Source organism: Natator depressus, chromosome 4 (genome assembly GCF_965152275.1).
Source record: "Natator depressus isolate rNatDep1 chromosome 4, rNatDep2.hap1, whole genome shotgun sequence".
NCBI classification, from domain to species: Eukaryota; Metazoa; Chordata; order Testudines; family Cheloniidae; genus Natator; species Natator depressus.
Genome location: NC_134237.1, coordinates 134,879,774 through 134,896,755, shown reverse-complemented (window position 1 = coordinate 134,896,755; position 16,982 = coordinate 134,879,774). Strand labels below are relative to the sequence as shown.

Genomic DNA, 16,982 nt, shown 5'->3' with positions numbered 1-16,982 from the left:
ATTAGAAACATGAAATACATGGTCTCCAAATGAAGGAAAGAAACAGTTTTAATTTGATTAACCAATGACCTGTTTCAAATCTTTACTGAGATGTACCCCACTTTATTTATACATGCACCATATACAGCTTATATTACATGCTTCTATATCAAATATAAACCTAAATTAGAAAGAAGGGGTTATCAAGGTAATTTGTCCTCAGTCTACTGTCTCCACAGAACCACTTGGTAGAAATGGAGTGCAGCACCATGCAGACGCAAAACATTCTAAAGCTAACTCAACAATTAGGGGGCATATGAAGATCCCTCAAGCCCAGCATCCTGCTGAGCTAGGGTGTAAATTCCACGCACCCGTTAGCTATTCCTCAGTTCCTTGTAATAAGTGGGACTGTTTCTGTGATGACATAGAATTCGTCTTATTTGCAGGAGCAACCTCAATGTTGTGCTATTCTGCTTCAATACACAGTTTCATTCAATCACAGATTTGATCTTGAACAAATGAAGGAAGATTTTCTGTACTCAGAGAGGAGTATAATGTCTTTCTATCTTAACTATTGAATTCTTGGCAGTGTTTGCATTTTGACTTTAGAGGCAGAACAATATGCTTCTATTACTTTGCTCCATTCAATCACATCTCCTATCACTTCCTTCAACTTCAGGCACGTGAAGTAAAACACCAGCTATCTGTTTATGAATTAATAATTCAAAACTAATCATTGTACAGTGTTTATAAGCAATTTTCATATTCACTGAAGAGAGAATGAAAAGAAACAACCTATTGCATAAAATACTGTAGAATGAAAAATAAGATGCTAGTCAGCTTCATCCAGAACTGTATCATCAGATTTCTTGACCAGCTTCCAGCAGTTTCTAGATCCTAGCAAACTCAGCCCCCTAATTTCCCCCTCAAATATTTAATGATAATTCATTTCCCCCAACTACACCATTCTCTATTACCAGTGACTTTACCCAGACCCCCATTCCCACAAGGCTCCTACAAAATTCTATAACCTCTTTATGGTTTCAAAATACACAAAACGAGAACCTTGATTTTCTCCTCACTGCTGTTTAACTTTTAGAATAGCTCTCCTTTTAAATAACAGATCAAATTAGAAATAAATACTTCTGACTTAGCAAAAATATTTTACATACGTTTTGCTAATTTAAACATTTCAGAATGACAAGTTGAAAAATTGAAAAAATTCTGAAAAAAAATACTGGATATGTTTTCTTCCTGAAAAAACTGAGTTTTCATAACCCCATTTGAGAGCTTACGTTATTTGCTGTTTAGGTTAGAGCCATACTTTAGGGCACAATCCTGCTCAACACCTTCCATGACACATAGCATGTTCAAGGATTAGTCCTTACATTTGTAAAGCTCATCCAATCAGGGATCTGTGATTTTTCTAACACTATGTAACTGCTTATGATTTTGTCACATGAAATTTATTAGCAATTTATCTAAGCCAAGCTTTCTTAGACCATCTTTCCAGGTACAGAGGAAATTACTCACGTGGACAACTGCTCATGGTGTACCACTCCATACACTGGCCATAGGGGAAAGAGGCCACGTAAGCATTTGAGTCCACGCACTGTTTCATGTTACTGCACCACATGCATTCAGAGCTGCCACTCGTGCATTCTCCACACGCTGTCCTCAAGGCACAGGGCGTGCGACATTGCTTGGCACTGTGGTTAGCTGGGCATTAAGAAACAACACTCAATGACATGAGAAAACAGATTACACAATATTCTATTTTATGGTAGTAAATTACAGGCCCTTGCTCATTTGCACAATTAAAAAAAATAGAGGTGAATCGCTCTTTGTCAACTAGCCAAACTGGGAAGTTCAGTGTGACAAATATACTAGAGCTGGGTGAATACTGGATTTTTTTTTTTGGTTTGCTGGCAGTTCTGAAAAATTGAAAACATCTTCGTTTCAGGTTGAACCAAAAATAAAATATTTTCAAAATTTATGATGAATCAAGAAGTCAAAAAAAATTGAGTTGGGTTGAAACAAAACATTTAGTTTTAACCTAACTTGAAATTTTTTGGTTCCAATTTCAGGTATTTTCATAAATGCAAAAAAGAACTAGATTCACAAAATGTAGGGCAGGGGGAAGATGACTTCTCTTGTAATCGTTACACTAGTGGTTAATATACTTTCCTGGGTTCAATTCCCCCTTCTGCTTGATGTGGAGAAATTAACTTGAATTTGGGTCTCCCCCACTGCAGGACAGGGCCCTGGCTACGGGATATTCTAGTATGGTGCTCTCTCAGGCCATGTCTACACTACCAGCTATACTGGCACCCCTAAGTCTATGGGAGAGCACTCTCCCATCGACTTTGTACTTCATCTCCCTGAGAGGCAGAAGCTATGTCGAGGGGAGACTGTCTCCTGTCAACACAGCACAGTGTGGACACTGCTGTAAATCGATCTAAGCTACGTCGACTTCAGTTACATAACGGAACTAGCATAACTTAGAGCGACTTACGCCATTAGCGTAGACCAGGTCTCAGTCTCCCCCGTTGAACCTGTTCTACTTTGTATAAATAATTAAATAGTCTCGGAAACAGGGACTTAAACTCTGGTTTCTCACACTTTAGGTGAAAACCCTAACCACCAGTCAATATACTGGTAGTCATTCTCACTGTCTTTCCCTGGCTCAGAACCTATTCATTGTCTTTATGAATGACTACAAACTGCCACTATGCATTTTGTGAATGAACTCCATTGCTTTTGTCAAAATGCCCAAAGTTGAAACAAACGTTTTGAGTCTGGTCAAAACAAAATGGCATCGCCAAAATGTTTTGATATTTTTGGTTTGGTCAAAAAACTATGTGATTAACTTGTGCCCAGTTTGTGAATAGTTTCGGGTTGGCCGAAACTGCATTTTTTAGTGATTAGTTTATTTGCCAAAAAATAATTAGCCCAACTGTACTACTAATTGAAAAATCTCTCAAAATTTAGTTTGAGTATTTCATTCAGTTGTTGCTGAACTGAGTCATTTCATCTGTAACGTGGCCATGATGAGAAACTTTACAATATAAGATCCACGCAGTAGGAAATATATCAGTTACAACAAATTCATTTTTCAGTCATTATGAATTATCTTCAGTACAAATGCAGAGTAAAACTGAAAGGAAACAACTTGAATGTTATTGCTATTTATATCTTTATAGTGCTGCATATACGTTATCCATATAGTCCTCTTCACACTTTTGTGAAGTTAATAGTGTCACCATTTTACATGTGGAAGAGGCATAAAGGTTAAGTAACTTGACCAATGCTACAGATCAAATCAGTATTAGAACCAGAATTCTAACTCAAGAATTTTTGGCTCCTAGTCCGGTGCTTAATCCATTAGATGACAATTTAGACGAACCATTCTCAGATCAAAAGGGACAGACACAGACCATGTTAAGTTTTAAACTAGTTATAGACTAGGTTAAAATGTTGCGAGAACGTTTCTGCAAACATCTTCATCTCTAACTTTATCCTGCACTAGCGCAAAGCAGGACTTACATTGGTGTGGCTAATTTAGATACGTAATCAGCCAGCCTTTCTAAAATATTAAAAAGAAGGCTCTAATTGTTATTCAGAATAACTATCTAAAATGGAGAGTTAATAGACCCAGCCGTTTTAAAGATATGCAGTTCCAAAAATGATAGAGGGCTTTTCCAAAAGCAAATAACCTCATTTTTCAAAACTCTCATATTTCCAAAGTGTTTTGCTCAATTAACTTTAAACTTAAAAAAAAATTATCCTCTGGCTAGACAACATGTACAAAAAAAATTCAGGTAGAGAATAGTTTTTATTTTTTAGTAAGAAGATTGTTCCATACCATAATTAACCTGAATGTCACATACAAATATACAGTTGGGAGAAAGTTTTAAAGCTAATTATTGCTGAACAGTCTCACTGTACTTCTGCTGGTTTTTTAAATACCTGATTTTTGTACAGAATAACTAAAAAAAACTATTGTTCAAACTGGTCTGTTTGATTACTGAATGATGCAAACATTCAAAATTTAATTGGGGGGAAATCTTATTTGTATTACTTAGACAGTAAAATACTTCTCAACTAGTTTCCCACAAAAAAAAAAAAAATTATCAGCCGCATATTTACCAGGCCTTTCACAGATACTGCCATTAACTTGGTTGATACATGTTGCGGCCTTCAATCCCTGCTGATAAGGCTCAGCTAAATATCCACAAAATCCAGCATCACTTGGTTCCCCAGGCAGCCACTGGAGCAAGGTGTTTGTAAATGGAGACATGTCTTCCCAGCACCAGTACGACACATTGATCTTCCGCAGCCCAACCCAGGGGGTCAAAGTTTTGGGCTAGAGATAAAATAAATGTTCGATTGAATGAACAACATAATTTTACCACTTCGCATAGTTAAGAAGCAGGACTTTAAAAACAAACAAACAATCAAAAAACTAAGGTCATGCAATGTGTATGAACCACTTTACCAGATTTGGAGGTGCAAACATTAATTAAGGGCATATTGTTTTCTCAGTCCCACTGGACTTACAGAGAACATCAACTGGAGAATTAACATCCTTCAGGCATGTGCCTTATTTATCTAATTTAAAACACACTCCCTCCCATCTCCCAAACCACTCCACACATACTTTTTTTCAGCTATTTAAAAACTAAGCACTAGAGAGGAGGCAGAACATTTAAATATACTAAACTTGAACAATTCTGAAATTAACAAAAAGAGTTGGCCTTAGATGCTCATGAGTGTATTGTAAAAGGTTAGAAATGGAAACAGCAGTTTTCTGGGGTGATTGTTATACAGAACGTAATGGCAACTTAAAGAAAATGGCTACAAATAGTTTATCTAAGCAATGAAAACAGTTACTATCATTGGGAGGCCTCACAAAGTAATCCGTCTACTTCAAAACATTTTATCTTTGCTTAACTTAAACCTGCAACACTTACTGAAGCAATGTGGGTATCCAGCACCGCTGAAAAAATGAGGCCACATTTTTTCAGAGGAACTACAAACGAACAGACAAGCTGCAATCACTCTTCTCTTAATCAGTGAGCACTCCCCCTCAGAAGGTCATTATCAGAGTGAAAGCAGCACATCATTGAAAGGCAGAGTTCAAATACCAGATACAGTGTGGCTTTCTACCAAAGCTATTTTTAGAAATTACAAAACTTGCTAAAACAATAAAACATACAAATATAAACTAAAACCAAAAGATTCCTTAAAAATCTGCATCGTTTTTCTAAAACCCTCACCATTTCCAACTCTCTAAGCAATAAAGTAACCAGAGGTAAGTGAACGACATCCTTTCTAAAAAAGTTCAAATGTTAGAGAGCTTATGGGAATGGCCATCAAGTTCATCAATTTATACAGCACTCATCACCATGGTATCTAAAAGCCTTGAGTTTTGAAAACCATGTACTTTTACAATATTCTGTGTATCTCCCCCTTGCCTCACAAATGATTTTTTTAATGTGTAATCTTGTATAGAAAGTACCTAATATAGGATTGATAAAAATGGAGCACCCTAATGTCTTAACTGTTGAACGGTTTCATTTTAAGATCACAGAGCAAGCAAAAGTAGGAAGAAGGAAAAATGTTCTTGTTTCAATTTAACAATTCAATTTTTCTTTAGATATTTGTATTCTATATATAAAGTATGTTTCTGCTCTGAAAAGTAACAACATAATAGGATGTTCCATGTTTATTACCTCATTTCTTTCGGTTTACCATTTTTTCAGTTTACCAATAAAAAGTTAATGTCACTGACTGCTTGCCCTGCGTAGTCTTGGCTCTGAGAGCTTAGATAAGTTCTTCTTCTGTATCATCAATAAAAATGGTTCTGCAGACCAAATTAGGACCTGTTACAACTGTGCACCACCATGACAACCTTAGCAACACTTATGCAACCTGCCACCCATGTCTTTGTACAAGTGTCATTGATTAGAAAAAAAGTCAATTCTATTGACGTGCAAGTAGTAATAGATTCTAAATCATTTTATTAGTTGTGTTGGCTCTGTAACGTTAACAGGGGAAAATGTTGGTCACTAGAGCAGATCTAACTGAATATTTCACATGGGTCTGTTGAGTATCAAACCACTTTTCAGAACAGAACAATAATTTAAGTGCTTTACATGAAGTATATATGGTGCCCTGTAACAGGGTGCTGGCTAGGAGGTCCTGAGCCAGGCCCCTGTTAGCTCAGCTCCAGTTAAGTAGTATTAATTGGGGCTGGCTGAGTATGCCTCGCCTAATTGCTAGAAGGGAAGCACCTGAGGGCCTCATTAGCCAGGGGCTATACAGGGCTGGCAGGAAAGAAGTAAGGGGGCGGAGGAAAGGGAGGAACCAAAGGCTGGGCATCCCTGCTGGCTGGAGAAGCTAGCTGTCCCCCAAGGTTGCTACTATGCAGCAGTCTGTAAACAGAAGGTGGTGGGAGCTGACACTGTAAAAGGCACTGGTGATTGCACTCAGGTCTCTGGCTGATTTGTTGCAAAAGCAAGAGAATGCCTTGCTACCCGCCCCAGTGGAACGTTTATTTACAGTCCAGGGTACAGTTCACATGAGAACTACTCACCTTCATGTTGCAGTCATGTATCCCAAATCAGAAGTGTGTGTGTGATTTTATTATGCAATGATATCCTTGAGGCACCCTGCATGTTTATATTTATGTTACACATTTACATTCTCTACTATTTCACTGCAAAGCTGCCATGGAATATGTTGAATTTCAAAAGAAAATCAGTCCCCTGAGTTAAGAAGCATATTTTGATTTTGGTACAAAACACACAGTACCACAGCAAGTACTCTTCCATATTCAGTGCTCTGATACTCAAATGATATTCAAGAATCACACTCACCGAAGACTGCATTCTCTGCAGCTCCTTTAGAACAAATTCCACCTTCTTCTGGGTTGTGAGAGATGCCAGTAGAGCATTGTGAGTTCTGCATGCCAATTTAGCATTGTCATAGCTCTCTTTTGTACTAGTGATTTTCAAACACGAGTTGCCAACCAAATGCCAGTTTGCTCCGCAGATATTTTCTATGAAAAAGTGAAAGCAATTCATGATACACAACACCTTTCTCCCCCAGGTCAAAGGACATCACTTGGAGATGATGAATGTCCTCCACAAGGGGCCCTCAGCATTGGAGCCTATTCCGTTAATCCAAAAGAGCTTGGTTCACCAACCTTCCTGCCATGCTAAAAGGCACATCTATTAACAAAGGCTTTTGGAGAAGGAGCAGCTTTGATGGGAACAGATCTTTCGGCAGGAGTGGAGTTTTATTTGGGGTATGCAGGTTAACTACTAGTTTTAGTTGGATAACTGTCTCTAATTTACGTCAAATGCACCTTTTTAATATTTTTGTCAACTGAAAGAAATTAAATATTCGACTACTAAATTCTAGTAGAAGAGATATGCCCTTGCCCTCGGAAACAACCAAAACAAGAGGTAGGGTGCAGTATTGCCAATCCCAAGAATTAAATTTTGAGTTAGACTCACTCCCCCCGACCCCATCATGAAATTGGCTTTAAAACGATTAAATAAAAGATTAATAAATTTTGGGTTTTTTAACTGCTTTCAGTTCTTTGAATTTTTAGGGTGCATTCGGGTCATGTTTTAAAGTCTCTCTCTATAACCAAATGGGCTAGAAACTTATTTTTTGTTAAATGAAAGCCTTTGCTTGTCACATGACTCCAAGTGCTCAGGACTAAAGAAAAAAGTGTCAAACAGAGAAAAACATTAAATTATGAAAGCTGGCAATTTTGGAGGTGGGAGGGAAGAAACATTTCTCTTTCAGATTTTTTGAAAAATAAAATATTAATTCAAGGCAGTATACTCATTGCCCTACTTCATCCAGTTGTAGAAATATTCAGGACACAGAAGTACTAGGAAAAATAATAGAATATAATATTTTATAACACCCTCTTGATTCCCAAATGAATAATACAGTACCAATCTCACATTAAACAACAGATGATGGGAAAGCACACGTTTTTTGATAATTAAATTAGCCTTGATTACAACTGGGTCTTATTGGGATATAAAATCTTTTGAAACAATTACATAAATAAAGAAATAGACAAAAGTGGGACAAAAGCAGATCTGAAATATTTTGCTTGGAGCTTAAGTACAATCTCTTCATCCACTATATTACTACTGCTAGGGCTGTCAATCACAGTTAATGCATGTGATTAATGCAAAACAAATTAACTAGATTAAAAAACTATCACGATTAATTGTAGTTTTAATCGCACTGTTAATCATAAAATACAAATTTAAATTCATTATAAATATTTTGGATGTTTTTCTACATTTTTCAAAAATACTGATTTCAATTACAACACAGAATACATAGTGTACAGTGCTCACTTTAAATTATTTTTATTATAAATATTTGCACTGTAAAAAAGATAAACAAAACCTCATACAAGTCCATTCAGTCCTACTGCTTGTTCAGCCAATTGCTAAAAGAAACAAGTTTGTTTACATTTACGGGAGACGATGCTTCTTATTTAATGCCTGCTTCATATTTACAATGTCACCTGAAAGTATGAACAGGCATTCGTCTGATACTGTTGTAAGCGTTGCAAGGTATTTATGTGCCAGATACACTAAACATTCATACGCCCCTTCATGCTTGGACTTGTAGGCGCTGAAGTTTTATATTGTTTTTGTTTTGAGTGCAGTTACATTAAAAAAAGTCCACATTTGTAAGTTGCATTTTCACAATAAAGAGATCGCAGTACAGTACTTGTATGAGGTGAAATGAAAAATAATATTTCTTTTCTGCACCTTTTTTACAGTATGAATATTTGTAATCAAAAATAAAAATCAGTTGGATTTCAAAGCAAATCTCACATAACATTAACATATTTATAAAATTAATTGTTCCTTAAAGAGAACAGTCCTTACCTCACCCTAATCATAGATTTTGAGGAGGAAAATAAAGGATGTTTTTGGATTTAGGGATTTAGTATTTGTTTTTAAATACAATATATACGTACCAGGTAAAGCTATGCACTCTTGATTTCTGGGCTCCCACTGACAGTTCTGATCCATGGCACAGCTTTTACAACTTGTCTTTTTGTTACAATAATATGCAGGGTTATCCTTGGGGCATTTGTCATATTCAGTAAGGGGTACCTAAAACACACGGGATGTTTACGTTTTTTTCCTTACATGTCTATTCACACTCACAAGGACCACCACTATAATTCTGTAGAAGGGGCAACAAATTAGGTCTACTGAAGGACCGATATTTTCAGAAGATGTATCATGTTCAGAATTCCTTCCCCAAACCTGCATGCTAAGCCACCTCCCTCACCATGCTCAAGTCCCTCTTAAACCAGTTGTGCCATCTTGCTTAAAAGATGTGAGGAGAGAATCAAGGGTTTTTTGACCTTATGAATGGAATCATCAAGATGCGCACATGCCTTACCAAATAAATCGTATGATGTTATTACCGGCAAAGATGCCAACGAAGTGGGTATTCACCCACGAAAGCTTATGCTCCAATACGTCTGTTAGTCTATAAGGTGCCACAGGATTCTTTGCCGCTTTTACAGTTCCAGACTAACACGGCTATCCCCTGATACTTGATGTTATTACTGATACCCTCATCTTTCCTTGCCCCTTCCCATTGTCTCTTTAGGATACTCACTACTTAAGTAGCTGAAGTATAATATAATCCAGGGTCCCACAAAAAGCCACTGAACCTCAAGAAATTCAGATGTTTGTAGTTACAGTTACACAGCAGAAACACATACATAGAGGTCATTGTGACACAGATTAGTTTTCCTGACATTTGAAACTTCATAGCAAGATTAACATTTTTAGAGTGATATTTAAACACATTTACCTGATCATCTGTGCAGTTGTTATGCTTTAAGATACACTGGTCAGTGCACCATTGACAGTTATTCGTATTCGCTGTACAGCTATAGCAGTCTGTAATCTGATTACATTTTTCATGGTCTACAACAATTAAAGAAAAAAACCTGCATGACCCAAAACAAGCATTTCCTGACAGAGTTCTAAGAAGCTGTTTACACACGTGTTATAACCAATGGCTGTGCCAACAGATTTTCCATAACCCACAACAGCTATCAATTAAACTGGACTTCTTGTTTTTACTTGAATTTAACTAAGTTGAAAGAAATTCCATTAATCTCCTCTGTCAATAATTTTAAGTCACTTCCAGGAAAAGTGCACGTGCAATTCAATGGAGAAAGACACACAAATGTTGAGATTGCCCATGTAAGCCCAATAGATATATGTGCAAATGACAAATGGACATCTAATTTAAGTGTGCAAATGCAAACACATTTTTCAGAAATCCTGGCTCTCAATTGGGAGTTTCATATGAAGTTTAAATCTTCCAGTTCATCGTCTTCCTCGTTTATCTTCTCTGCTTATGCAGTACTTTGTTTATACACTAAAGATCCCAAATTACTGTCCTTTTACATCAATTGTTTTCACACAATTAAAGGATGCAATATACTACAGAAGCACGTTTCAGAAAAAAATCAACTCTGGGAGCTGGCAGAGCACTGGCATAAACTACTGCAGACTTGATAGCTGTTAGAAAATTTAATAAACGGAGTCCAGAATTAAATGTAGTTCCAAGAAATTGCTCAAAGATTAGTAACTCTATGAGCCCCTCTCCCCACTCTAGTTGAAAAAGTGATAACAACAATTATCTGATGACACCTCCTCTCTTGGTGAGCACAAAGGAGTGCAGCATGGCCCTGCTCCATCTTTCCCAATGGTGCTTGTCAACAGAGTTGGAGGCTCTCAGAATGACAAATCTCAGTCACTTTCTATGGAACAATGGTCCAAGCCTGTCTCCTATTGGGAAATTTAATAAAGGAGCAAAGATAATAGCAACAGTCTGAGTTGGGTGGATGTTTAAAGGAGAAAAATTGAGAGTTTTAACTGTCCACCCCCCAAACCGCCAAGCAATCATTTCAGCAGCAGTCTGCGGCCCTCAAGCCATTTCTATCACTTTACTGTAGCATTTAATTTGTAAACTGTCCAGTTTTTATTAACACAAAATTAAAGTCATGCTCTCACAGTAAGACACAAAAGGCTGTTTATTAGAAGTCTACAGGTGCACCTTCTACACAAGGTATGTAGCAATAGCTTGCTAATGCACACGCTGTTGTCGCTTACTGCTAGAACAAACAAATACTCAACACATTCAAATTATTTTTGGGACCACAAAACCAGCCAACTCCTCGATTTTTACTCGTTTATCTTTTTGCTAACTCTTGGAATGTTAAATATTTTCAAGAAATAACCTGAAGTTTATAACTGTGGTAATGAAAAGATCTGGCATACCCAATAGTGTAGGCGCAGTTGACTTGTTCATGATTATATCTGACGTTCATATCATATGTTTCAGAGTAACAGCTGTGTTAGTCTGTATTCGCAAAAAGAAAAGGAGGACTTGTGGCACCTTAGAGACTAACCAATTTATTTGAGCATAAGCTTTCGTGAGCTACAGCTCACTTCATCGGATGCATACTGTGGAAAGTGTAGAAGATCTTTTTATACACACAAAGCATGCTCAAATAAATTGGTTAGTCTCCAAGATGCCACAAGTTCATATCATATCGAATCTTGGCCCACAGTCCCTGACTTTGACTATTTAGTGAACAATGTAATGTACAAAAATTTGAGGAGGAACAGAGAAGATTTGAAACAGTATGGAAAGAAAAAAGCAGAAGTCTATTCTATATACGCTTTTATTCCACGCTCATCACCACAGTATCCGAGAACCTTCCAGGAGTGCATTAAGCTATGAGACTATACATCGGTCACGTGATGTTTGTTCTTTTATCCTCTCAGATGGAGAAGCATGTGTAGTGGAGTGTCTTGTTTTGGTGGTAGTGCATCTTTTTAACACAAATATACTCGTTGCTATGTGTCTATGTTATAGAAGTGCAATGCATACATACCTGGTTTTGAAGGACATTCTTCAAAAACTTTTTGTTGTTGCTCTACTGTTGCTCTTTCCCATGGGACACACAGAGAAAAAGTGGTGTTCCACACACACCTGACTCCAGGACCTGCTCTTAAGCAAGATGTCTCATTGTCATAAGCTTCACAGCTTTCTGGTGTATACCTCAGGATATCGCTCAGGAGGAGACTGTTGAAACCTCCAAATATATACACAGTGCTAAACATAAAGAAGAAAATTGAAGTAAATGTTATGTTCATATATTTGTAGACCATTTATAGCTGCATTTCACTTATACAGCTCTTGATAACTGTGCAGGGCACCTAGAATACATTGATAGGAGCCCTTTTCTTGTAAATCCAACTAAATACATAGATGTTGGTTAAGGAACACATTAAACAGAATGGTGTCTCAGATTTCCATTAGTTCAGTAAATCTCAGTCCATGACTTTTGAGCCATAAACTGCATCAGATCACTCCTCAATCAGGGATTGTTGTGATGTATATGTTGCAATACGGTATAGGCCATACAGGCCTAGTATAAATGCTGTATGCGTACGTGAGTTGTGTGCTGGCACCTGAAGCAAGGATTTAAGGTTATGAGCAGTCAAGAATTGTCATGCAAAACAAACTTTGTCATGTCCATAAGAGGAAATGGAATGTCTTGGATTATGACGGCCTGCCCAGAACTGCTCTCCTGGAATTATGGATGAAAGGCTTATTAAACAGACAAAGAACTAATGATGCAACAGTCTGGTCTATAAAAAAAGTTGTTTGCTATAGCTGAAATTGGAGTCAGACACAGACCCAGATCCCTGAAAAAGAAGAGGCGTGTAATGTGAGGCTCCCCATGCCTTGTGATCAGACTGAATTTCGACTAGCCATCGGGATTTGCTTCGGATCTTCAGACTCTGGTGTAGTATGAAAGGAGTGTGACTGTGGAGTGAGTGGGGTTTATATTCTCAACCAAAAAATATTTAGAGTATTATATACCAACACTGTCCAGTATCTGCCTGCTCCCCCATCCCGTAGGAAGGCCTCTATCAGAGCCTAACATTTGGTGGAGAATTGCGGGGGCGGGGGGGGTAGGGGGGGAGAGATATAAGGAGTGCCGGATTGTGAGACGGGGTCTCACAAGTGACTCCTTATTTGTAGGATTAGAAGTCTGCTTGGGGAGATACTGCGTCGAGTTTTGGGAACATGCCATATTAAGTATAAGTGAGTGAGAGCATGCGGGGAGATACCGTGCGAGGTTTTTGAGATGTTTAAAAAGAGTAAAGGGGTAGAGGAGGCACGCTAATGGATTAAAGTTAAGCCCCTTCTATGTTAGAGACGGAGATTACTGCATTTGGGACCTGCCCTTGGATGGAGGGTACAGTGGAACCTGATGTGATAATTGATACATTAGAAAACATGTTGGAGAAGTATGTACAGCTGTACAAGCCTAATGCCAGCAAGAAGCAGGACAGCTGTGATATGGTTTTTGTGGCGGGCTACGAAAAAGGTAATTGAATACAAGGGGAAGGCATGTGCCGGGCTACAGACCCCGCAAGACAGTTTTAAAATCTGCCAGGAAAGTTTAGAGAAGGAAGTAAGGCAAGCACAAGTAATGCAGACTCAGTTGGAACAGCTGGGAAAAGAAACTAGAGAACTGGAAAAGAGAATGATAGCATGGGGACACAGGCAAGGCTCTGTGGCATCAGAGCTGGGAACGGAATAGTGGGGAACAGACTCTGCCAGCGTGTAGAGCTATGAATATGTTTGCTTGGAATTAACCCCAATAAACACTGCAGTGCCTGCACTTTGGATTTCTGGTCTTCTGCTCTCTGTCGGTGTGACAGGAACCAGGGGAGAGGGTAAAAGAAATGAGGCACTTAAGTCCACTTGTACGAAGTTTAGAGCAGGGGTCTCAAACACGCGGCCCACCAGCTCCTCGTGGCACCCCCGCCCCCCCCAGCATTTACCCAGAGCAGCTCCAGGCCGGCGTGAACCGGGGGCAGGGCAGGCTCCCTCCTTGCTTACCTGCCCTGCCCCCGCGCCGCTCCGGGAAGCGGCCGGGACCTGGGAGATGTGGGGGGCACAGGGGACTGTGTGTTGCCCTGGCTGCTCCTCCAGGTACCTCCCCCGAAGTTCCCTTTGGCTTCGGTTCCCCATTCCCGGCCAATGGGAGTTTCGGGGGAGGTACCTGGAGGAGCAGCCAGGGCAACACACAGACCCCTGTGCTCCCCCATCTCCCAGGTCCCGGCCGCTTCCCGGAGCGGCGCGGGGGCAGGGCAGGCAGGCAGGGAACCTGCCCTGCCCCTGGTGCGTGCCGGGCTGGACCCGCCACCCAAACCCCTCCTGCAGCCGAACCCCCTGACCTGAGCCCCCTGCTGCACCCCACACCCCTCCTGCACCCCGACCCCCTGCCCTGAGTAGCCTGCCACACCCTGCACCCCTACTCCCTGCCCTGAGCCCCCGATGCACCCCGCACCCCTCCTGCACCCCCTGGGGACAGGGAGGGGGCGGAGTTGGGGTGGGGATTTCAGGGAAGGGGTTGGAATGGGGGCAGGGAAGGGGTGGGAAGAAGCGGGGCAGGGGCGTGGCCTCACCAAAGGGGTGGGGTGGGGGCGGGGGTGGGGAGGGGTTGGTCAGTGGTGCGGCCCTCGGGCCAATGTACTAGTCCTCACGTGGCCCTCGTGGTCACTTGAGTTTGAGACCCCTGGTTTAGAGTAAAGGCAGCATTATGGGAGACTGCCAGTAATTTTTTTTACATTTGGTGCTACTCTAGTAAAGGTTACTGGAGGATTGTAAATTAAAGTTTGGGGCGGTTAAAAATAACTTGGCACAACAGAGTTTGTAGTCAGAAGCAAAGTTAATAGACCACCTTAAGAGACAGGAGCTGCCACTTGGTCAGAGTGAAAAAAGGAAAAAAAAAAAAGTTTTGAAGTGAAAAAGAGAGAGTGAATGGGTTAACCCCTGAAGTTGCTCAGAAACAATTAACTGCAATTGCAGAAGCTGCAAAAATAGCGCTTCTGCAATTCAAGGGAGGTGCAAACAAAAGCAACAACAACAACAGAAAAGCCACAAGGTAAGGCAGCTGTATTGCACCTTAAAGAATTGAATGCAGAAGTAAGTAAGTGAAGAGTTACAAGTAGCTTTTGCAAAAATTAATACTACAGATGTCAAGGTTCCTTCCCCACTCTGAACTCTAGGGTACAGATGTGGGGACCTGCATGAAAACCTCCTAAGCTTACTTTTACCAGCTTAGGTTAAAACTTCCCCAAGGTACAAATTAATTTTACCCTTTGCCCTTGGAATTTCCACTGCCACCACCAAACTTTAACTGGGTTTACTGGGAAATGTAGTTTGGACACGTCTTTCCCCCCAAAATCCTCCCAACCCTTGCACCCCACTTCCTGGGGAAGGTTTGGTAAAAATCCTCACCAATTTGCATAGGTGACCACAGACCCAAACCCTTGGATCTTAGAACAATGAAAAAGCATTCAGTTTTCTTACAAGAAGACTTTTAATAGAAGTAAAGGAATCACCTCTGTAAAATCAGGATGGTAGATACCTTACACGGTAATTAGATTCAAAACATAGAGAATCCCTCTAGGCAAAACCTTAAGTTACAAAAAAGACACACAGACAGGAATATTCATTCTATTCAGCACAGTTCTTTTCTCAGCCATTTAAAGAAATCATAATCTAACACATACCTAGCTAGATTACTTACTAAAAGTTCTAAGACTCCATTCCTGTTCTGTCCCCGGCAAAAACAGCATACAGACAGACACAGACCCTTTGTTTTTCTCCCTCCTCCCAGCTTTTGAAAATATCTTGTCTCCCCATTGATCATTTTGGTCAGGTGCCAGCAAGGTTACCTTTAGCTTCTTAACCTTTACAGGTGAGAGGATTTTTCCTCTGGCCAGGAGGGATTTTAAGGGGGTTTACCCTTCCCTTTATATTTAAGAAAACAGACTTTGTAGGGAAGTAAACACTTAGGATCTGTGAGAACGTTAAAAAGTAACAGTTGTGGTGTTATAAAAAGGGAATTCTTGGTTTAATAATAAAACCCAGTTATGTAAATATAAATATACATGCAATGCGGTACAGTCACATTGGGTGGAACAGTGGTAGTTAAACAAATTATACAAGGGAGTCAGGTAGAGTGGCTACTGCTACCACAATGTGTTATCCCCAAAAGTCTTTACAACTATTCTGAGGGGAAATGGGCCCTTTTCGCACAGGAATAGTTTGTAACCAAAATCACTAGGGTAAGGTGTGGGGTGGGGGTTAGGAGGGGTATTAGAACTTAACTTGACTGCCTTCAATTATACAAAATGGGAATGTAATCTGGGTATAGTATTATGAAAAAAATAATTAGAGCAGTGCAAGGGATATTAGGCACACAAAAAAGAATGTGTGTATGTAAATATTTGTGTGTAATTACGTAAGGTTTTAAGGACCTAAACCAACACTCCTGGTTTGTAAAATTCTGTTTGTAGGTTTAAAATAAATTGGGCTTGTTTTGTTTGTAAATAAAAAAGTAATGCCACTAAAATGGCATTTGAATCTCACATCCAAAGTTGCAACATTGACAGACCCTTTTGCCAGAGATGGCCAGCTAGTATGATGTGGCTTTGGTATTTAGCATTTAACCCTTTGGGTACTTCCATGTGGTTATAAAGTTTAATATCTTTTAAAATGAGGACCGAAGACTGTGGCCATGGCAGGGACAGCCACAACTGGGAAAATGGAGAGAGATTCTGGATCCTTTTTATTTTTATTTTGGTAATAAATAGCAGCTAAGTACTGCAGGAGGGGCACAAAAAGACAGACAGTATCTCTGAAGCAAGAGCAGGGGTGAAATGTACAGAAGAAGCAATGTCAGAAACACCCAGCCTTGAAGTGGCTCTAAGTAATCAGACTGTCACAGTGTTAAACCTTGACATAAATGCTAGTGAGTAACCTTGTAACAATGCATAATGTGTGTAATTTGGGGGGGGGGGGGGGGGTTTCAGCATGCTAAAAAT

The 16,982-nt window shown here is 39.6% G+C and overlaps 1 protein-coding gene across 2 annotated transcripts in view; it reads right to left on the bottom strand.

Annotated features, from left to right (window-relative positions):
- The window catches only part of ATRN (attractin), a 265,369-nt gene that overhangs the window by 132,981 nt on the left and 115,406 nt on the right, over positions 1-16,982 (bottom strand). For both annotated transcript variants that reach the window (XR_012639386.1, XM_074951939.1), the window contains exons 12-17: positions 11,963-12,183; positions 9,862-9,977; positions 9,008-9,146; positions 6,861-7,042; positions 4,129-4,345; positions 1,513-1,698 (exon numbers count right to left, since the gene is read on the bottom strand). Coding sequence is in view for 1 of the 2 variants with exons in the window: in XM_074951939.1 (XP_074808040.1) it covers positions 1,513-1,698; positions 4,129-4,345; positions 6,861-7,042; positions 9,008-9,146; positions 9,862-9,977; positions 11,963-12,183 (1,061 nt within the window). In the remaining variant the exon portion in view is untranslated. The remainder of the gene's footprint in view (positions 1-1,512; positions 1,699-4,128; positions 4,346-6,860; positions 7,043-9,007; positions 9,147-9,861; positions 9,978-11,962; positions 12,184-16,982) is intronic.